General features: G+C 37.5%; 1 protein-coding gene across 1 annotated transcript; it reads left to right on the top strand.

Annotated features, from left to right (window-relative positions):
• The first annotated feature begins 685 nt into the window (after nucleotides 1-685).
• On the top strand, nucleotides 686-21,793 carry ZRSR2 (zinc finger CCCH-type, RNA binding motif and serine/arginine rich 2). Its single transcript, XM_026674967.2, has 11 exons — nucleotides 686-785; nucleotides 3,582-3,661; nucleotides 7,591-7,663; nucleotides 9,921-10,029; nucleotides 12,255-12,341; nucleotides 14,967-15,005; nucleotides 16,108-16,223; nucleotides 18,286-18,499; nucleotides 19,697-19,752; nucleotides 20,545-20,654; nucleotides 21,183-21,793. The coding sequence occupies exons 1-11, from the start codon at nucleotides 730-732 to the stop codon at nucleotides 21,626-21,628; spliced, it is 1,386 nt and encodes a 461-aa protein (XP_026530752.1). The 5' UTR covers nucleotides 686-729; the 3' UTR covers nucleotides 21,629-21,793.
• The last annotated feature ends 815 nt before the right edge of the window (nucleotides 21,794-22,608 follow it).

Below are 22,608 nucleotides of genomic sequence, written 5' to 3'. Positions count from 1 at the left end.
TTTGGATTTGGGGTTTTCATGAGCTGTAAGCCATAATCATCAGAATTATGACAAATCATGTCTTGAACTATCTTGCTTTGTATGTAATGAATCTATCCCATATATTAGTTTCACCTTTTAAGTTGCATTACTGAAATAAATGAACTTTTGCACGATATTCTAATTTTTCAAGTTTCACCTGTATACTTTGCTCTCTCAAATCTTCAATGGAAGTGGCCTGCCTTGGATGGAATATGAAATGCTTCAGTTGTCAGAATTCTTCTGATCTGCCATTACGTTTAATTACAAGATATGAAGTGTTCATTAACAATGTAATGCCATCCAAAGAGGATGTTTTTTTCCCCTTTTTCTTTAATGTGCTTCTTTATTCCTTCCCTCTTTGTAGAGATTACAAATCCCTTTCTTTTTCTGGAAGCCAGCCACTTTTTGCAGTGCTGTTGTAATTTTGAACGGTTACTAAATGAGCTGTTGTAAATTGTACTGTTAAATTGAACGCTGAAAAGTGAAAAGTTCTTACTTTCATTTTGAACTTAGACGGAAAGCGTCTGTTAAGGATATTGATGCCTTCAGTCTATAATTTTTATCTCTATGGTCCAGTCCCTACCTCGAACCCTCCGCTCACCTCGATTTGTTCAGGACCGCCAGAATTATAAGGAACACCTTTAACGGAAGGGAAATTGCGTCACGTCCGTCTGTCTGTTGTCACGTGACGATCCTGGAGACTCTAATATGGCGGCGTCCGTGTCGCCGCCGCCTTTGCCAATTGAGGGGATGATGAAATTGAGGTAAGAGTGGGTTAGTTGTGTGTTTTGGTTCAGTCGCTAAGTTGAGAGTTGTCCTGTCTCGCTTTGCAGGTGATGTCATGGTACTACCGTTTTTTCTCCTGAGCTCCTTGTTGTCACTTGTTGCGCTTGGATGATCGGAGTAATCTTTCCTCTGCCACCGAGAAACCGAGGAGCTGGTAATCCTGAATTCGTGGAGGGTTAACGGAGTAAGAATAAAGAGAGCTTGTTTTGCAGGAGGCAGCTAGCAAACGGCAATGCCAAAGATCTCGTGAGAGATGCAGCAAGTGGCTCGCAGAGAATATAAATATAGTTTAGATAACGTGAACTTTGAATGTCGGCCTGCATGGGGAAAGCTGCAAACAGGCTGATGAAATTAATAAAGGAAAGGAGAGGTGTATGTGCGATATAAACATCAGTTAGGGATGGAGAATAATAGACTGAAAATTAATAATAAGCCTTCTGTGTTTACATTATTCAGTACTAATGTGTCCCTCTACAGAAAAATAGAGGAGTAGCAGATTTTAAAAATTGGGACAATATATATGAGTACACTGCATCTCAATTCCTAAAATTATTAGAGTCAGATATTAACAGTTGCCACAAGGCCCCATTTTCCCCAAATTCAAAGTTAGGAAGCTAAAATAAACTTAATTAAGTTGGAGAGGATGTATTTCTTCAGAAGACCTTTCTACAAGAATACTTTGGCTAGAACTCAGTAATTTATTGCTATGTGATGTGGGGGGGCGGGGGGAGAATTGAGGAAAACCTGAACAATAAAATCATCTGAACTTTCATAATTGTGTTAAATGTTTGGAGCCAAGTGATTGAAGGATCAGGATTGCATTGTGACATTGCCATATACACATAATCCTTTTTCATCATTGTGTCTGGATGACAATCTTCAGGGTTGAGTCTATTCTGGAAAAACAACCATTAATTTAGCAGGTTGTGTGAGCTATAGGCCATAATTTTAAGCCATAATAGTGTTTACTTGTTGAAGGTATATGTGTGAATCTAAGTATTGCCACTTGGTCCTTCTCTCTTAGGATGTCACTTCTAGATTTAATTAAACATTTTGGCCTGATCCTGGAAAATAGGAATTCAATTGTTTCCTTAGGACCCTTTTTAGGAATGCAAGTTTACAGTGGGGATGAGTGGGAAGGGTTTGATCTGAATGAGCATCCTAGTAACAAGGATAAATTTCTTATGTTTCTATTTCACCCTATGATCAGTCTTATCTAAACAGGCACCATGAATGACAATTTTGCATTGCTATTACAGGTGGTGCTTGACTTATGACCAAAACTGTTGCTAAGTGAGACATTTGTTAAGTGAATTTTGTCCCAATTTACAACCTTTCTTGCCTCATTTGTTAAGTGAATCACTGACATTTTTAAGTTAGTAATGTGGTTAAGTGAAACTGGCTTCCTCATTGATTTTGCTTGTTAGAAGGTTGAAAAAGGTGGTCACATGACCCAGGGACAGCGTAACTGCCATAAATATGAGTCAGTAGCCAAGCATTTGAATTTTGATAACATAACCTTGGGGATGCTGCAATAATTGTAAGTGTGAAAAAGGCTCATGTCATTTTTTTCAGTGCTGTTGTAATTTTGAACAGTCACTAAATGAGCTGTTGTAGCTCAAGGACTGCCTATAGTTTCAAACCTCTTACTCCTTTCTAATATATATTCTAAGCGAGCCTTCAGGTTTGGTTTAAAACAACAGCTTAAAACAAGGGTCTTCAAACTTGACAGCTTTAAGACTTGTGGACTTCAACTCCCAGAATTCCTGAGCTAACATGACTGGAGGGGGAATTCTGGGAGTTGAAGTCCACAAGTCTTAAAGCTGTCAAGTTTGAAGACCCCTGGCTAAGAAGAAAAAATTATATTGGTGACATTGATCCCCACAATGGGTGAATGGCTGCAAAAACTGATGGAGTTAACAGAGATGGCTGAATTGACTGTTTTGATCAAGAAAAAAAATACAATACTTTTATTTCTACTTGAAACCACTTTTGGACTTTGTGCTGGAAAAAAAATGAAACGTTGATTTTGAGTTTTACTGATTAGATAGATTTGTTGTTATAGAAATGGCTAGTTAATATAATTACATAAAAGTAAAAAGTTGAGGTTTGATGTTAATGCCTTACTCTACTGCACCAAAGGAAGTCAGAAGTCAATGCCTTTTTTCCCTCCTGCCCTTCCCCCCCCTCACTTTCCCTTTTCCTTCCCTATTTTCCCAGTATTTACTTTTGTATTTTCTTTGCTATATTATAAACTAATAAAAACTATTAAGACAAAAAAGAAGAAAAATTACACCCACATATTACTTGCTCTAAACATATATCCAAATTCAGAATTCAGTGCTGGCAGCTAAGCAAAAACAAAACAAAACAGATATATTGAGAATATATTCTTCTGTTCCCAGGAGAATCTGGAAAAAAATAGTTCTGGATCTGGCTCCCAGCTTTGTAAACTAGCAAAAGGACCCAAAACAAAACATATTCTAGGCTGAAATCTATGCCTACATCCTTTTTTTTTCCTTTGGTATTTTATTATTTGATAACTTTAATAATTAATAATGGAATACATTTATCAGAAGTAAATTCTACAAAAGTCAGTAAGTTTTATTTCTGAAATATTAATCAGACTCCACATAAATTCCATTGAGTTCAATGATTAATTCCTAGTAAAAGAAACAGAATTGTAGTATATTTAAAATACTATATATTTAGGATATGAGAATCTTAATATTTTATCAGTTATCAAAATAAAAGAAACATTATTTAATCTTCAGCCACAAAAGGCATAGAGCACTTTTGAAGAAAGAGAAGCGGAAGAAAAGGAGACAAGCTCTAGCAAGACTGAGAGATTCAGGTAAAAGAAAACATATTCTGATAATGAATAAACAAATACAGATATTTTCCCCCACTGTGAATTATGTTCTAGTGATCAGAGGGGGTTATCAATTTCCACTGTTTTGAAAGTGTGTGTGTAATATTAATATATGTATGTATGTATGTGTGTGTGTGTGTATATATATATATATATATATATCTCCATAAAATGTTTGTTTGTTTTTCAATTGAATTGTACAGTGTATATGTTATGTTTTTTTATTTTCCTTTTTTAAATTTTTTTAAATTTTATTTATTTTAAATTTTTATTGGTTTTTAAAACAAACATAAACAAACAAAACATAAAAACATCAAGCCATCTTCCATATACATACATACAGTGACGGTTCGTTTACAAATTGTTTTGTGCTTCCATTTCGTAGTCTTCAATTATAGTTACATTATATATATTCTCATATTTTCAATCAAGTATTAAATACATTAATATCATTATTAATCATTTGACTATACTTTTATTCATTCATGTTTTACGAAGTCATCATATTTTACTTAATTTGTTTTATGATCGTCCATATTATCATCTCAAATCTATCCTACAATCATTTTGTGGATATAATAGGAAAAGAGTACATCTTTATATATTTATTATTTTCTAAGAATCTACCTATTTCATTACTATGTTTTATTGTTTAACTATTGATAGAATAGATCCCAAATTTTATACAATTGTTTATCATCTTGTTCTCTGATTTCAAATGTCAATCTACTCATTTCAGCACATTCCAATATTTTCTTAATGATTTCCTCCTGTGGTGGTATTTTCTCATTTTTCCAGTTTTTAGCAAATACAATCCTAGCCGCTGTTAATACATTTACAATCAAGTATTTCAATTCTTTACTATATATTTCAGGTAAAATTCCCAATAAAAATATCTCTGGTTTCAAATCTATATGCTTTTTTGTCATTTTTTCCAACCACGTGTGGATTTTAGTCCAATATTTTTTAGCATCCGCACATGTCCACCACATATGGTAATATGAGCCAGGTGTCTGATGACCTTTCCAACATTTTTCGGATTTGTTCTTGAACATACTTGCTATTCTTGTCGGGGGGAAATGCCACCTGTAAAACATCTTATACAAATTTTCTTTATATGCTGTTGACATTGTCATTTTATAATTTTGAGACCACAATTTTTGCCATTTCTCTAGATCAATCCCATATCCAAAATTCTTCCCCCAAGCAATCATTGTTTCTTTAACTTGTTCTTCTAGTTTAATTTCTAATAAATATCCATACAATTTTTTAATCACCTTTTCATCAGTACCTGTCAAAATCTTATCTAAATCAGTCAATTTATCATAGAAACCTTCTGTTTTAAAGTCTTTATCATACCTTGAATGTATTTGCACATATGAAAACCAATTCATCTTTATACTTTGTTCCTCTAATTTTTGTATAGGTTTAAGTTCACCCTTTTCATTCAATATTTCACCGTTGCTTTCCCTTCTCCCCATGCTGCCACGGCGTTTAGAGCAACGACACGGTGTTTGGCGCAGCCATGTGTGGCCAGCCAGGGCTCCCTGCAACCGGAGCCCAGCGGAGACACTCAGCTTCAGGCACTCCTGTCGCCGCCTTCCCTTCGCCTTCGAAGGCAAAGCCAATTCTTTTAAAAACGACGCCCTACTACCAGTACGAAAAAGCCGCCTCTGCCCAAGAGGGCAGCCCAACCCCACATGGGGAGGCAAATCTCCCAGGGTGGCAGCGCAGGATCGGCCCACCCCGGGAGAAGCGCCCAGCCACCATCCCTGACTGGCGCCGGGCAGAGCGCGAAGAGCTTCGCCTGGGGTGCCCAGCGCAGCTGCCTGGCGGCCCCTCCTGCCTGGCGGCGCTCTCGGCAATGCAGAGAGCACCTCCCTGCCGGGCCCTCCGCTCATTCCGTCAGGGCCGCGCCAGAGCCGTGCGGGCTGGGCAGAGTCGGGAAAGCAAGCTGCGGGTATGCACCCGCCTGCCAAGCGAATGAGCCGGGCCAACCTGAGCTTGGCTTCCTTCCCACGTCCCTCCAGCTCGAACCCAAAGGGGCCACCAGGAGAGGCTGTCTGAGGCAGTGATAGTGCCCACCCATCGCGGATAGGGATGTGAGGTGACGGCAGCGCTGCTTTCCTGGCCAGCAGGTCCGGCAGAGAGAGTCCGAAACCGCCTGTGCTTTCCACCCCTCACCCAACCTGTCCCCATCCCCACGCATCTCCAAATGCACCGGCAGCTCCAAACGCTGCAGCGGCACGGGCATCGGGCAGAGGCGCTCACTTGGCGGGGCTCAGCTCGGAGGAGGACACGGCGCAGGGTGTTGCCTTGCCTCCCTGTCCACGGATGGGTGGCTGTTATCACTGCCTCGGGCAGCCTCTCCCGGTGGCCCCTTCAGGTTCGGGCTGGAGGGACTTGGGAAGGAAGCCAAGCTCGGGTCAGCCCGGCTCTTTCGCTTGGCAGGCGGGCGTGCACCCGTGGCTGTCTTTCCCGACTCTGCCCAGCCCACACGGCTCTGGCGCGGCCCTGGCGGGATGAGCGGATGGTCCAGCGGGGAGGCGCTAGCTGCCTTGGCAAGAGCTCCACCGCCGGGCAGGAGGGCCTGCCTGTCTGCTGCGCTGGGCGCCCCAGGCGAAGCTCTTCACGTTCTGCCCGGCACCAGGCAGGGATGGCTGGGCGCTTCTTCCGGGGTTGGCCGATCCTGCGCTGCAGCCCCGGGAGATTCGCCTCCCCACCTGGGGTTGGGCTGCCCTCTTGGGCAGAGGAGGCTTTGTTGTACCGGTAGTAGGGCTTTGTTTTTAAAAGAATTGGCTTTGCCTTTGAAGGCGAAGGGAAGGCGGCGACAGGAGCGCCTGAAGCCGTGTCTCCGCTGGGCTCCGGTTGCAGGGAGGAGCCCTGGCTGGCCGTGTGTGGCTGCGCCAAACGCCGCGGCATTGCTCTAAGTGCCGCGGCAGCACGGGGAGAAGCGAAAGCAATGGTGGCGGAAGGTCTCCCAATACAAAGTGCCCCACCAACGCTGAGGTCAACATCCAAGCTGTCGCCACCCGCCCGAGGATGCAAGGGGGGGAAATAAGTCACCCCCCGAAAAGACGGCCTTATTTTGTGAGAAACACGGTAGAATGCAGGGTACTTCTGCTGCCTGCCGGCTGCCTGCAGTTCAGCAGTCTGAGTCTCACCGTCTTGAGGTTGACTCAGCTTTCCATCTTTCTGAGGTTGGTAAAATGAGGACCCAGATTATTGGGGGCATATGCTGACACTAGACAACTTAGAGAGGGCTGTAGTAAAGCACTGTAAAGCAGGTATATAAGTCTAATTGCTATTGCTATTTTCAGGGCCTTCTGAAGTAGGAGAAGAATAGGAGCTGTGTATATCTTTGATGTCAAGGGACTATTATAGAGAGAACTCGACTGATACATCTCTTACTTTTTCATGGGAATGGGCATATTAGATCCACTGTAGATATTTGTAACAATCAGGCATGCTTGGTAAAACAGTACCTGATGTAAGCCAGCAATATGTCATTCAGAGCTTTATATGTTCTAGCCAGCACTTTGAACTGGATCCATGCGCTTATTGAAAATCAATATAGCACTCTTAAGATGAATGTGACTCTAATGTAGTTAGCTTCTCCAAGTAGCCATTTGGATGTTGCATTCTAATCTCCTACATATATCATAATTTGCTATAAATTAATTTAAAGCATCTCCAGAAAATGTCCATCTTTTTCTAGACATAGGAGAATCTACCACCTTTCCTGGAAATTAGTTGTATTGTCAGAAATATTATAGGAACAAGAAACAGAATTGACTTCCTATAACTGAAATGCATTAATACTTATTTAAATAATTTAAATAATGCACTAATCTGCCTCCTAACCAAAGATGAGCAATTGGAATTGTGCATCTAATTATTTTTCTTTATAGAAAATATAAATAAAGATGAACCAATTTGTGAAAAAGAACTGAATGACGAAGAGCAAGAACTTGAAGATGAAAGGTGAATAAACAAATTTAACCTATAAACAGGCAGCTCAAATTTCTGCATGCTTTCTTAAATCCATTGACTTTCTGTCTAGGTATATAACTGAAAGACAAGTGTATACAGTGCATTCAGAAAATATTCAGACCCCCTTCACTTTTGTCAATTTTGTTATGTTGCAGCCTGATTCTACAGATACTGAAATTCATTTTTTCTCATTAAGCTACATTTAGTACCCCATAATGACAAAATGAAAACAGAATTTTAAAAATTTCTGAAAATTTATCAAAAAGACAAAACTAAACTATATTAACGGAAGTATTCAGACCCTTCATTCAGTACTTTGTTGAAGCACCTTTGATGATAGCCTCAAGTCTTTTTGGGTATGACGAACAATTATTACACACCAGGATTGGGGGATTTTCTGCCATTCTTCCTTGTAAGTCCTCTCAAGGTTGGATGGTGACCATCTGTGGACAGCCATTTTCAGGTCCCTCCAGAGATGTTCAATAGGGTTCAAGTCAGGGTTCTGGCTGGGCTACTCTAGGACATTCACAGGGTTGTCCCTAAGCCACTCCTGTGTTGTCTTGGATGTGTGTTTAGGATTGTCATCATGTCAGAAAGCGAACCTTTAGCACAGTCTGAGGTCCTGAATGCTGTGGAACAGGTTTTCGTTGAGGATATCCTTGCACTTTGCTCCATTCAGCTTTCCCTCAACCCTAACCAGTCTCCCAATCCCTGCTGCTGAAAAACACCCCCATAGCATGATTTTTTTTCCTAACTCACAGATTTTTTCCTAAGTCAATCCTGTGTTGTCTTGGCTGTGTGCTTAGGATTGTTGTCATGTTGGAAAGTGAGTGCTGTGGAACAGATTTCATTGAGGATATCCCTTTTCTTGTCTCTATTCAGCTTTCCCTCAACCCTGGCCAGTTTCCCAGTCCCTGCTGCTGAAAAACACCTCCACAATATGTTGCTGCCCCCACCATGCTTCAGTTGGGATGATATTGGGCAGGTGATAAGTTATGCTTATTTCCTGTAGACATCATGTTTAGAATTGAGGCCAAACTGTTTAATCTTGGTTTCATCAGAATCTTGTTCCTCACAGTCTGAGAATCCTTTAGGACGGTGCTTTTTTTCAAACTCTATGCAGGCTTTCGTGTGTTTTGCACTGAGGAGAGGCTTCCCTCAAACCACTCTGCCTTAAACCCCATGTCAGTGGAGGGCTGCAGTGATGGTTGTCCTTCTGGAACTCTGTCCCATCTCCACACAGGATCTCTGGAGCTCAGTAAGAGTGACCATCGGGTTCTTGGTCACCTCTCTTACTAAGGCCCTTCTTCCCCAATTGCTCAGTTTGACTGGGCGACCACTCTTGGAAGAGTTCTGGTTGTACCAAACTACTTCCATTTGAGAATTTTGGAGGCCACTGTGCTCTTAGGAACCTTCAGTGTAGCAGAAATTTTTATTATAGCCTTCCCCACATCTGTGCCTTGTAATAATCGTATCTCTGAGGGCTGCAGGCAGTTCCTTTGACCTCATGACTTTTGCTCTGTTACAGCATGCATTGTCAGCTCTGGGGCCTTCTATAGAGAGGTTTGTGCCTTTCCAAATCAGGTCCAATCAATTTAATTTACAACAGGTGGACTCTAATCAGGTGTAGAAACATGTCAGCAATTATCAAGAGAAATGGGAGGCACTAGAGCTAAATTTAAAGTGTTGATGCAAAGGGTCTGAATACTTACGCCAATGCGATATTTGATTTTTTTTTCTTTTGAATAAATTTACAGACATTTCTAAAATTTTCACTTCGTCATTATGGGGTCCTGAATGTAGATTGAGAAAAAATGAATTTTAACAACTGTAGAATCAGGCTACAGCATAACAAAATTGACAAAAGTGAAGGGGGTCTTAATACTTTCCGAATGCATTGTAAATCGAAAAGTGTGTCAATATATATAGAACATTCTCTTATTTTCTCTCTCTTTCATTGATTACTGTCTAATAATTATTATATAAGCTGCTGAATTAATCAGTCTTCTGATAAACTTTATATCTAAAAGGTATATATAAAGTTTATATACAGTACACCTTCTTGGTCTTAATCATATCTGCTTGGAGATATGCCTCATGGTTTAGCAGAAGTTACTCCCTAACAGGATTGCAGCCTCATGGTTCACATGTTAATTTTTATCAGTTAATTTAAAGAAGGGATAGCAAATAGAATTGTTTAAAATGAGACAAACTATTTGACTCACTGTTAACCCGATTATATTGGAAGGCAAAGGCTTCATGAAGAATGGTTGCTAAGAGAAGAAAAGGCTCAAGAAGCTTTCCAAATCAGGAAGGAAAGAGAAGATGCAGCCAGAAAACGTCAGGAGGAAGAAGAGGTATAGTGTATGTTTTGAAACAGTGAAATAAACTCCTTGAGCTAACTTTTGGATCTTCAAACATCATTAATGTCTTTATTTAAAAAAAGAGAGCAGCACTCAAATTGCCATGAACTAATATTGATAATGCAGCATTATCTTTGGAAAAAATGCTAAATGAATAACAAAGGGAACAGTTATGTTATTTGTGATTTAAGTTGCTTATAGACATAAATTAAGTATGGTTGATTACAATGAAATATGGTCAGTCTTTATTGAAGCTGTTTTGTAAAACTATATGTTTCTATGAGAAGCCCTTAAATGTATTTATTTTTATTTATTTAAAACATTTATATAGCCACCCATCTTAGATCAAACTTTGGTTGTTTCCCAATCAGCAAGTAAAACACCACCAATTAAAAAAACAGCATAACACATATACCAATTAAAACCATAAACATTAAAAATTTGGCACCAAAGTTATGTTTCCAACATCATCAAATCATCATTAAATGTATTATTTTGTGATGTTGCATTGCTTTCTCTTCAGTAATGCTTCTTTTTATCTTTTTAAAATAAAGCAAACATAATTGATGGATGTTGTAAAACTATGAGAATTTCCATGTAATCAAAACAACATGATAGCATATCTGACAGGTAGAAAAATAAAGAACAAATGGAGAGCAACCCAGCCTTCCAAAAGAAGGGGGCCGGTACTGTTATAAAGAGTGGAAGGAAAACAAAATGTAAGATCGTCTGTGTATGGCTGCTTCCATCATTGGAGCTGCCGAATGTGTTTGTTTATGGCTTCTCTTTTCTTCCTTATGATCTTACCTATTTATTTTTATTTATTTATTTTTATTTTATTTGTTTGTCAAACATATACAAGATAACAAGTATAGGTATGAACATAAACTTGAACAAAGGAAGTAAATACAGATAAATGGGGACGGTAGGCACACTGGTGCACTTATGTACCCCTCCTTTACGGACCTCTTAGGAATGGAATGAGGTCCACAGTACAGTTTGCGATTGAAGCTGCGAGGGTTTGAGGCTGTAACAATGGAGTCGGGTAGAGCATTCCAGGTGTTGAGCACCCTGTTGCTGAAGTCATATTTTCTGCAATCGAGTTTGAAGCGGTTTACCTTGAGTTTGTTTTGTTTGCCCATGTATTATTATGGTTGAAGCTGAAGAAGTCATTGACAGGCAAGAAGTTATAGCAGACAATTTTGTGAACTATGCTTAGATCGGACCACAGGCGGCGCAGTTCCAGATTGTCCAGGCCCAAAATTTCAATCCTGGAAACATTTTGTGAGTGGAGGAGTGGAGTACTTTTCTCGAGAAATACCTCTGAACGCGCTCAATTGTGTTAATGTCTGATATACAGTCCAGGTTCCAGGCGGATGAGCGAGAATTGGTCTGGCAAAGGTTTGGTGTGCCCTAGTTAACAATTCAGTGTTGCCAGAGAAGAAACTTCGCAAAATAAGGCTAAGAATTCTTAAAGCCTTTTTGGCAATGCTGTTACAGTGAGCTCTGGGGCTTAGCTGGTTTGAGATAAGTACTCCTAGGTCCTTGACAGAGCAAGGGTCGTCTATGAGATCGTTTCTGCCCAACTTGTATTTGGTGTTCTGATTTTTTTTGCCAGTGTGTAGAACAGAGCATTTGTTAGTTGAAATTTGGAGTTGCCAATTACGTGACCATTCTGACACATAGTGTTTTACATAGCAAATAGTGATTTCTTCTGTGCTGGCTTTGTGGCTCATCCTTGCCTATAGAATAAGCTGACAATTAATTTAAGCAACTTCTGTGAAGCATTAGGTCTACTCACAAGAAATCCAAAATCTTCAGATGAGCAAGGTTTACTGAAGACTGTAGGAATCTGGAATCTAAGCATATCAGCTACTTCAATAGCTCAAAAATAAGCCCTTGAAACAGGACTTTGTTGGGTTTTTTTTTTCATTTTGTTTTCCTTTCTGCTATTGTAAGACATTGGATGGGCTGTCATATTTTCATTGTTGCGGTTGTCAGATTTGCTATTGTTTTTTTCTAGCTATGTGAGAAAAATATCTCACAAAAATTACCTACATTGAAAAATCAAGTAAATTTGAATTAGTTCATTGGTTAAAAATCAGACACCTAATTAGTTTTAAGGAAATAATAATTAATTTAATACAATGAAACAATATTTGTACATATTAATTTGAAATGAATTTTCTAGATGAATAAATGGCTTGTTTGTTTTTTAGCAAAAAATAAAAGAAGAATGGAAAAAACAACAACAGAAAGAACAAGAGGAGGAAGACCGAAAACAACAAATGAAGAAAGAAAGAGAGGTGATTCCTGCTCTAGGAGGATAAATCCAATGCATATCCTCTCATTGTACTCATGCTATAAAAGTCCTAAGTTGCTCCAGTGAGACACCAGATTTTTAAACAAAGATTTGAGTTGGAGAGTGCCAATCAGCTTGTTTAAAGAAATCTCGTTTGGAATAGGTCATATGACTAACTTTTGTCCAAGATACAGTCTAGGTAGTTATATTTCAAGGGAGAAGATAAGACACCAGTGATGGCAGCCAGAGAAGACAGGGAAAGCAGGAAAGGATGATTGGGAGGCAGGTAGACCAGTGGAATATATTGTGTAGGCAGAGCAATGGCAGCTGATGGTAAGTAGGGGCTGAACACAGGTAATGTTGGTGGTAGGGCAGGCTAGTGGGATATCCTGAATGGGGGGAGAGGGGACTATATCTACTGACCATTCCATAAAATCCCTCCAGTTCCCTGTGGTTTTGTATGGCCTAGTTTTGACCAACAATAACCTAAACTTCGTTTCAGCCAGACTGCAGCTCTACAGAATGGGGGTTTGGCAGAACTTCTTGAATGCTGTGGGGGTTTTTTGAGTTCAAAACACAGCACGCTTATGACTCCGGCTAACTAATTCTAAACTATGTCATTATGTAAACTATTAAACTAATACTTCTAAGTGTAAACAGACTGGTTTCCACTGTAATTCAGTGTTAAATTGGAAAGAATATAAAATAACAGCCAACTTTACCCTTCAGTCCTCTCAAATATATATAGTATCCTTTTGATACATTTGCTTCATCTTGCTACAGCTGGCAATTCTAAGTTTTCTGAGGCAGAAAGAAAGAAAAACCACAAATTTGCAGTATCCTTTCCTTGGTCAATGGTTGTGACCAAGCTATCGGCTCTATTCCTATATTGGCAAATGAAGAAACTCCATGCTTTTGGTACCAAAGAAAGTAAGCTTCTTTCTAAGAGGATGTAGATGCAGGAAAATTATATGTCACTTACGTAAACTTTATTTAAAGGTATAGCAAATAAATATTAATATTGTTTCAAGTTCTTAACATGGAATTATACTGCTGCGGTTCCTTAACTATTTTTTTCACTTAAAGATGTTGCAGCTCATCTTTACCTGGTTTATTCATCAAGACGTATCTTTTTCTATAGCTTCTTAAATGGGGAAAGAGTCATATTGCAAAGGTTTATTTTTATAGGTTACAATTTATAGAATCTTCGAAAGTAAAAAGTGAATATGTCTATCGCTCATTTCTTTGGCAAAAAGTTAAGATTTGTCATACTGATATTTAAAACATGTTTAGAAAGAGGAGCTTGGGTCATAGAAATAATTGAAGTACAGAATTCTTAATAAAAACTTGGTGCTATAAAGTGCATATCTTCTACACTTCCTTTATAATATTTAGGGCTATGTTTTAATTGTTGCCTTCAATATCATTTTAATTCCAAGAAATGTCCTGGATTCCAAATGAGTCCTATAAGCTTTCTTAGAAATTAAAAGCTAATTGCTGTTTCAGAAGGTAAGAAGTGCTGGAAGGTGTGGTGTGGTAAGGAGCTTATGTCTCCCATGGCAGCTCTTTTTTAATGAGCAACATTTCCAAGCGGCTATTTTGCCTGAACACGCACAACATAATCCAAATATGCCCACAAACCCTGAAAGGTTAGACTTACTATTGATATATAAAAGCTGAGCTGGAATAAATAAACCTGATATTAATGTGAACAAGTATTGGACTCAGTGTGAATATAATCATTGAGGAGTGATATGTAATTGAATTACTTTGAGTATGTCTGGTTACAACTGAAGTTCTGATATATAATGAGAAATCAGAAGCTGTTGATTAATTCTTAATTACCCTTAGTGCTTAGGATTATGGGTTTTTTTTAACACACTTAACAATTTTTGGTATACTAGTACTCAATTTTATTCTGCAACTCTAAGCTTTGCCATTCAGACATTTGCTCAGTTGTATCAGCAATCAGTGCAGCAAGTGAAGTTGAGCATATTTGACTTTGTAATTACACCATTGAGAAAGTTGCATATAAATCAGTATTTCTGGTACATAATTTGCAAAGTTTCTGAGACTTGTGGACTTCAACTCCCAGAATTCTTCCTCCAGTCATGTTAGCTCAAGAATTCTGGGAGTTGAAGTCCACAAGTCTTAAACTTGCCAAGTTTGAAGACCCTTGTGATACAATGACGTTCTGATACTTGTCCCCTATAATATACATTAGAAAGGGAACCAGTCTCATCCAAAGATTGATGCAAACAATTCTTAATATATTTAACTCATTGCAGAATTATATCACTAACTTGCAAAACTAAAAAATCAGAATATCTTCTACACTTCCTTTATAATATTTAGGGCTATGTTTTAATTGTTGGCAAAAGGAATGCCATTATTGGTGAATGATAGCAAGTAGGTGTGAAGAAAATTATTTAAAATATAATTTAAATGCTTTATGTCTCTGTGTGTATGTTGTATGAGTGTGCACACACATGAATACACTAGAATAATATGTAAGCCTTAATTGAATTAAGTAAAGCAATACTTAAAGCTGAGCATTTTGATCTTAACTGAACAAATCAGATGTCAGGATTCAAAGTTTTTACTAGTTCTGTATTTGCACCATTTGTAGGACGCTGTGCAGAAGATGTTGGATCAGGCTGAAAGTCAGGTATGTTTAGAGAAGGGACATAGAACTTTTTAGCTGAGAAATATGGTTGGTAATTAATAATTTGAATACTATAAATGCAAGGATAACATCAAATGTGTGATGCTAGAATTTCTGTGGTGGATTTTTGTGAGATGAGTGGTTTGTTTGTTTTTGATGTGTTAACCTAATTTTAACATTAGACCTTGAAAGCTTACAAATCTGTTTCCTTTTTTGGAAAGTTATATCTCTTTTTCAGGATGTTTTGGTATTGAAATTTAGTAGCTTAATCTGGACACTAGGAAATAGCATTGGAGAACGTATATGGGTTGCCCAGTCCTGCTTTAGAGATATATAAAATGGAACAGTGATACATATTTAACTGTGCTTTGTATCAGTTTTTTATATTACTGCCTATCAGCTATTTAATACAAACACCTTTCATAAATAATATGCATAATATTTGTTCAAAAGCATGCAAATATGACTAGATAAATAGGTACCTTTTTGGTGGAAAGGTAGCGTTCCAGGTACCTCAATGTATAATCATGCTGGCCACATGACCACACAGAAGTGTCTTTGGACAACGTTTGCGCCCTGGAGTAAGAAACAGATGGGCACCACTCCCTAGAGTGGGACACAACTGAACAGGAGAAACCTTTACCATTATTTGGAACAGTGTACACATTAGTTGAAATGTTTTGTGAAAGCATAAAAATAATATTTTAGTGCTTTTATGTATGTCAGTATAAATGATGGAACAAGAAAAATTAATTACATATTACCTATAGGAGCACATTTTGGATAGCTTTATTTGATATAAAGATATGTCTTCAGAAAGTAATATCAGCAATGTCATAAATTCATCAGTAAGTGATGTTTTTTTAGTAGGGAATTATGTCTCTGAATATTTTGTAAAATTAGATAAGATTGTTTAAAACTGTTGAATGTAATGAAATTTAATTTAGTGATGAAATTTTATTTTCCCTTTATTTCTTAATAAAGTTAATGATGTGTTTTATAGAAAAACTGATTTATTAGGTAAATTTACTCATCAGAATGTATTTATAAACATTATTTTGTTTTTATTATACTGGTATTGTTTTGGGAAAAAAAACCCATATAGCCGGAAAATGGAACTACTTGGCACAATCCTGAGCCCCCAGAGAATATAGGCACCGAGAAAGATCGTGCTAATTGCCCTTTCTATATTAAAACTGGAGCATGCAGATTTGGAGACAGGTAATTCAATCCTAATTGAATAATTAAAATAACTAGTAATGATTCTACAATGTTAAATAATCGTTTAAACATTTTGGCTTATATCCTAAGGATGAAATTTACTCACTGAAAGACATTCTGTCTTGAGATACCCACCAGTTTTATTTTAATATAGGCACACATGAATTCCCTTTTATTCATATTAACCTGTGACATATTGTGTTCTGTCCTTTTGCCCAGAAATATTGGTTATGTTGTTCTTGCTTTGCTGTTAATTTATAAAAGCTGTTTTATTTTAACTTACAATGACACTTTTAATATTGTATATCCGGTGATGCATAGAATGGCAGCTATTGCAGTATTTTAATAGTTTAATAGTTCTTCACTTGGAAAAGTGATTCATTCCCCCCACCCCCTTTTGTGTTCATCTCCAGATTAGCTTTCAACTTCTGGAGAAACCTGAGAGACTGTGATTTTGGTTGTCATGCACATCATTGAATGGGTAGTTCTGCTCAAGAAGGTGTGAAGGAGCCCATTCTGTGTATGAAATTAACTTGGGGTATAAAATTAGTGTTGCTGTGCAGTTTATATGAGCAAGAAAGGTGCCATGGTTGATTAGTTGATTAGTTTCAAGAATTTTATACTGTCATTCAGTAACAATAAATTCAAGTTTTATTGTTTTGGTTAATGAAAATGCCCTCAGAACAGTTAAATGAGTAGCTCTGTTTTACAGGAAAGATTTTTATTTAATAACTTCCTTTTAATGGTATAATCTGACACTCCTAATATTATTTTCCTTTGGATACTTTAGTGAAAAGGCTTTAATCCTTAGGATAATGAATTCTCATGCAAAATCTGTGACAACATATTTTAGACCTCTGCCATATTTGTGGCAAGTGATCTCCACTTCAAGCCATACCTCAGGGAAATATGGGTGTGACACCATATTTGAATGGTGCATCTAAGAATGAGAGAAAATGTATTCAATTTTCAAGATACAATTAACCATATTCTCTACTTTTATTTTTTTGTGTTACTCAGAAACATTGTGACAAAATTATTCCTATTAATATTTGTTCTGGAACTTATACAGGTCTGCTCTTATTTTTTGTCTTTTCTGGCTGAAGACAAGAGTCAGGATATTGCATAAAGTAAAAGGAATTGACATTTTTGAATCGAATTCTTTATTGTCATTGTACGTATATACACAGTATACATATAACGAAATTCACATAACACCCAGAGACCAGACTCAACATGCACACACACGACAATCCCCAAACACCTCCCCACCCGCCAAAATTCCCCGCCTCCTAAAAACACACAAGCATCCACACAACAGATCAAGTAATACTGTCCAACAGCTCACGGATGGTGGTCCTTAAGTTCATTGTTAAGTGCAGTTATAGCTCTGGGATAAAAACTATTCAGAAAACGTGTGGTCCAAGTTTTAATTGTTCTGTATCTTTTGCGAAGGCAACAGTTCATAAAGATTGTAAGCAGGATGGGAAGAGTCTCTGAGAATGTTGTGCAACTTTCTTTTAATAGTGAGGTGCATGAATCTAAATGTATTTCTGGACACTTTTTATAGACAAAAATAAATCCTGTATCCTGGGAGGGGAAAGCATCTTTATTTAAAATGAATGCATTTGAAATGAGCCATATCTTTTTACATCTTTTGATTGGCCAATCTCTCATCACAAGCTTGCGTTCTTGAAAACACTTTGGAAATGGGCAGCATGTAAGGCAGCACTTCAGATAAATCAAGAGAAATAGTTTATGAAGTAATGTCTGTCTTTCCATTTCCTATCACAAGTGAAAGAAGAATGAGGGAGAAAATTGCAGATGATAATAACTGGAGAAAATAAAAATAACTGGAGAGTTACTTAAATCAATGGGTGGGACTCCATAGATATATGTTTAATAATCCAATATTAAAATGTCAGTTGCTCCAAGAATGGCTTTAAAGTAAGTGATAGATGTTGCTAACATTTATATTTCACTAGGCTTAATGTTCTAATGAAACATGTCATACATGATCAGACTTTTAGTAGGTTCAGTGCCTTTTTCTTTTTAATTGTAGGTGTTCTCGGAAACATCATTATCCAAGCTCTAGTCAGACCCTTCTTATCAGGGGAATGTTTGTTACTTTTGGGATGGAACAGTGTAAGAGAGATGACTATGACACAGATGCAAGTCTAGAATACAGTGAGGAGGAAATTTATCAGCAGTTCATAGATTTCTATGAAGACGTACTTCCTGAATTCAAAAATGTGGGGAAGGTTATACAGTTCAAGGTACGAAAAGATTTGGTTTCGTGTTTTCTGCATGCCTTAGTTGTGCATTTATAAACAGAAATTGTGGAAAATTTAACACCTCAGTCTTGTATGAAAGAAGTGGGGATGCAGAATAAGTGTGTATGTTAGCTATAAATGAATTTATATGCTTTTTCTTGCTGAACAAAATCTGACAAGTGGTGCCCCTAAGCCAGTGGTGGCTAATCTTTTTGGGCTCTTGTGCCAAAAATCGTGCGCGCGCTTGCATGCCAGCACCCAGGCAATGCATGCACCCCCTGCACATGCGCACGCCATCCCCCCGCCCCCTTAACTGCAGTGTGCCTCACAGCTGATTTTTTGGGTGGTTTCAGGCCTTTTTCGGGCTCCCTTGTATTACAGGAAGTGATGAAACGGGCCTATTATTCATCCTGCAGAGACTTTTTTCAAGCCTCTGGGACACCCAAAAAGGCCTCAAACCAGCCGAAAAATCAGCTGTAAGGTGCACGCATGTGCAGTAAATTTGCCTGCAGCTTGCGTGCTGGCACAAATGGCTCTGTGTGCCACTAGTTCACCATCATGGCCCTAAGCCAAACAAGAGTGAAAAAAGAATATGATGATGATCTTCTGGTCAGTTGATAAGTGGAAAATAAGGAAGCATTTTTTTTGGTCTCTCTACCCTTCTGTGTAGCCTTGGCATATTAGTTTCCTTAATATTTTTTTTTATCCCAACTCTCATTGTCAGGTTGGTGTAACTTGGACACATAAGGAACATTTATATTCTGACTTATTCCAGCAAGAAAGGAGCTAATGACCCAGTTGGTCTTAGGTCAAGATTTAGCTGAATGCCAAAATGAGTTCAAGTACCTGTTGAACTCTTCAATGTAGCAAAATGCTAATTTTAACAGTGAATTAGATATGGTTTTGAATTTTACAGGTTTACTGTCTACCTATGAAACAGCTGTTTGCTTACTAAGATAAGCTAAAAGTAAGCACACAACCAGCTTATAGCTCTTTGAATAGGATGCTGAAATTAATGTTTTGCAGGCTGTAAATATTGTAACTTATAAACATGTATTTTTGTCTAATCCCTTGTTCAGTACTAAGACTGCGTAAGATTAAAGCTTAATATAAACCCAAGGAACCGTATTTACAAAACTAAGGGAAATGCTATAAGTTTTTTCCAGATATAGTTTGAATGATGTTTTATCTTTTACATAGGTGAGCTGTAACTTTGAACCTCATCTTCGAGGAAATGTATATGTTCAATATCAGTCGTAAGTATTTAACAATAAACAATTTAACTTAATAAAGATGTTACAAAAAGCTTTAAGGCAAACCATTAACGGGTTGTGACTGAGGGAGGTATATTTCAGCATGTTAGTGCTCCCTTTTGAGCATTAATTTCCTGTAACTCTGGCCTGTTTTGTAAAAGATCTGCAGTAGGTTATTCCTTCACAAAAGCAGGAACTGTTCCTTTTTAGGATTTCTTATCACACAAAGAATTTTAATCATATTTTGACCCTTCCTATTAAACATTAGGTTAAGATAATTTAATGTCCGTTTGCTTTTACCTGCACAGGTAATCCTTGGTTTATAACCAGTCACTGAGAAGTTATAAGGGACCCTGAAAAAGATATTTATGACCCAGATTTAAAGATTTGAGTGCATCTCCCCACCCTCCAGAATTTGGGCACTTAGCAAGCTACCCACATTTATGTTTGTATCCTGTGCCCACATGCCATAATTTACATTTTTGCCAAAAAACAGCATTTCTGGTTTCCAGCAAAAACTGCCTCATAGTGAACAATGGGTTCACCTAAAAATTGTAGTGTTCATGGCTGCTGTTGTTCAACTGTTGCAAAAAAGTTATAAAATGGGACATGGTTACATGATGAATTACGTAACAACTATCACATGTTATGTGTCAATAAACCATAACTGCAGGTGTAAGACGACGACTACTTGTGTAGGACCAGACATATCAAGATGTTTGCTTTGTGGTATCTCATTTTTTAATGCTTCTAGTTTCACATACCAGCAATATGTTCTCAATTTGATTTTTAAAGCGAGCAAGAATGTCAGGAAGCTCTCACCTTATTCAATGGTCGGTGGTATGCAGGGCGGCAGCTGCAGTGTGAGTTTTGTCCAGTAACAAGGTGGAAAACAGCTATTTGTGGTAAGTCAATGGAACTCTTAGTAGTTTTTGTCTTTGTGATGGGGGTTTATTTGCATTTTTGCAGTGAGTCTGCCTAAAAATCAATATTTCTAAACTGAGAAATGATGAAATATGATTTTCTGCTTCTATAGCACTTAGGTTTCCATCCAGCAGATTTCTGAGGTGATGCCATAATGTTTCATTGATGGGCTCTCTAAGTCTAAATTGGCAAGTTTCTCTAGGACTGGTAACTTAATATGATGAAATGTAACATGTTTAGCTATTGCTGTATTATTGAATATACTGGAGAAATATCTCTGACATATGCAGAGGTATGTATGGGATATTCTAGAAAAAGCTAACATTTTTGAAAACACTTTTGCCTAAATATTTCTGCTCATTGGTTGATTATATGGCTAGTGAACCATGTAAAGAGCCTTTTTAGATACCTGTAATATTTTGCAGACATAGATAAATCACAAAGTGTACTGAATGGAAACATAATCTTGATTTCAAGTTCAATAACTATTAAAATAAATCCTTTTCCAGGTTTGTTTGAAAGGCAAAAGTGTCCAAGAGGAAAGCACTGTAACTTTCTTCACGTATTCAAAAATCCAAATAATGAATTCTGGGAAGCCAACAGAGATATTCACATTTCCACTGACTGGGCTAAAGAGGCAAGTAAAAACTCTGAAAGGAGAAATAGATTGGGGTACTATGAAGAACATTATAGCAGATCAAGAAGAAGGAACAGTCAAAGTCCAGATCATTCATACAATAAAAGAAATGGAGAATCTGAAAGAAAAAAATCTCATCATAAGCATAAGAAAAGTCACGTTTCTGAGAAATTGGGCAGTCGTGGAAGGCAACGGTCACACAGTAAAAAGAAAAGACGGAATCGTGACAGGAGCCTGACATGTAGTCGTAGTAGAAGTCCATCTCCTACAAGAAATAGAGGCAGAAAGACATCTAGTAGCAAAGGAAGGAATAGCTGAACTTGCTGGAGACTTACTTTCAAGACTTGGATGTGTTTTGAAAAATATTACCTCTAGTTCTATTAGATCAGTTGTACATTGTTGTGCCCTAAAATAAAGCTGTTATGTATGCGCTACCCTATCTTAAAAGTTTTGCAATAAATTGTAAGAAAAAAATGAAACACATTCCCTGGCCCTTGTTTAATTAACCTGCTGTGGAAAGTGGATGTTCTTTTTAAAAATTATTTAGCTAAAATAATATTGTGTTGTAATGTAAGTTACAACAACTGAAGTAACAAAAATCTTTGGTTTACACTTTGTTTATGAATAAGTACATTAAATGTCTACTATACTTTCACATTTGTCCAGTTACATTTTGATTATATTTCCATTAAGCATAGTCTCCATATTACAAAAACAAAAAAAACTCTCTGAAGAAAAACAGTACTTGCTAGAATCGCCATGCCTTCTCCATCCTGCTTTCTAAATGTGATAGTATATCTGTCTGTGCTGGCCATGGGAGTTGTCAGACTGCTGTGGAGTATTAAATTTGTTAAATGCTTTCTTCTCTATGGCACCATTGCATAAAATGATGATTAATTTAGAAGTCAAGAACTTGCTTATATAATGTGTCATTTAAAACACCTTTTTAACATATAAATAAGCTCAAATTGAGCTCAATTTATATCTCCAGCCTGGGGATTTCCTGGTGGTTTCCCATCCAATTTTATTCAGTTATTTTGAGATTAGCCAAGGTCAGCTTGGTGTTGCCACCTGCTGTGACCTGAACACAGGTAATATAAATATGCATCTATAAGGGTATCTTTCATGCATAGCTGTTGATCTTGGATTTTTTCAGTTAGGCATGCTATTCAAGTTCCTTGTCCTATAGTATTTTTTGCATACTTGTGGATTGCATTTTATTCCTTCAAAACAACTGGATCTTTTTTGGAAACTTTACAAAAGATTTATGATAACCACATCCCCAAAATGTCAAATTC

The sequence above is a fragment of the Notechis scutatus genome, chromosome 5 (genome assembly GCF_049901735.1).
Source record: "Notechis scutatus isolate UNSWTSFEM ecotype Mainland chromosome 5, rNotScu1.2, whole genome shotgun sequence".
Taxonomy (NCBI): domain Eukaryota; kingdom Metazoa; phylum Chordata; class Lepidosauria; order Squamata; family Elapidae; genus Notechis; species Notechis scutatus.
Note: the sequence above shows the minus strand (reverse complement) of the source record. Positions and strands in the feature narration are given on the sequence as shown.

What these genes read in the sequence shown, in the direction of transcription:
- ZRSR2 (XM_026674967.2), top strand. Translation starts at nt 730, where the DNA reads ATGGCGGCGTCCGTGTCGCCGCCGCCTTTGCCAATTGAGGGGATGATG. An exon ending in AAATGAAGAAAGAAAGAGAG is followed by an intron (nt 12,342 to 14,966) that starts GTGATTCCTGCT and finishes CACCATTTGTAG; the next exon opens with GACGCTGTGCAGAAGATGTT. An exon ending in GCATGCAGATTTGGAGACAG is followed by an intron (nt 16,224 to 18,285) that starts GTAATTCAATCC and finishes TTTTAATTGTAG; the next exon opens with GTGTTCTCGGAAACATCATT.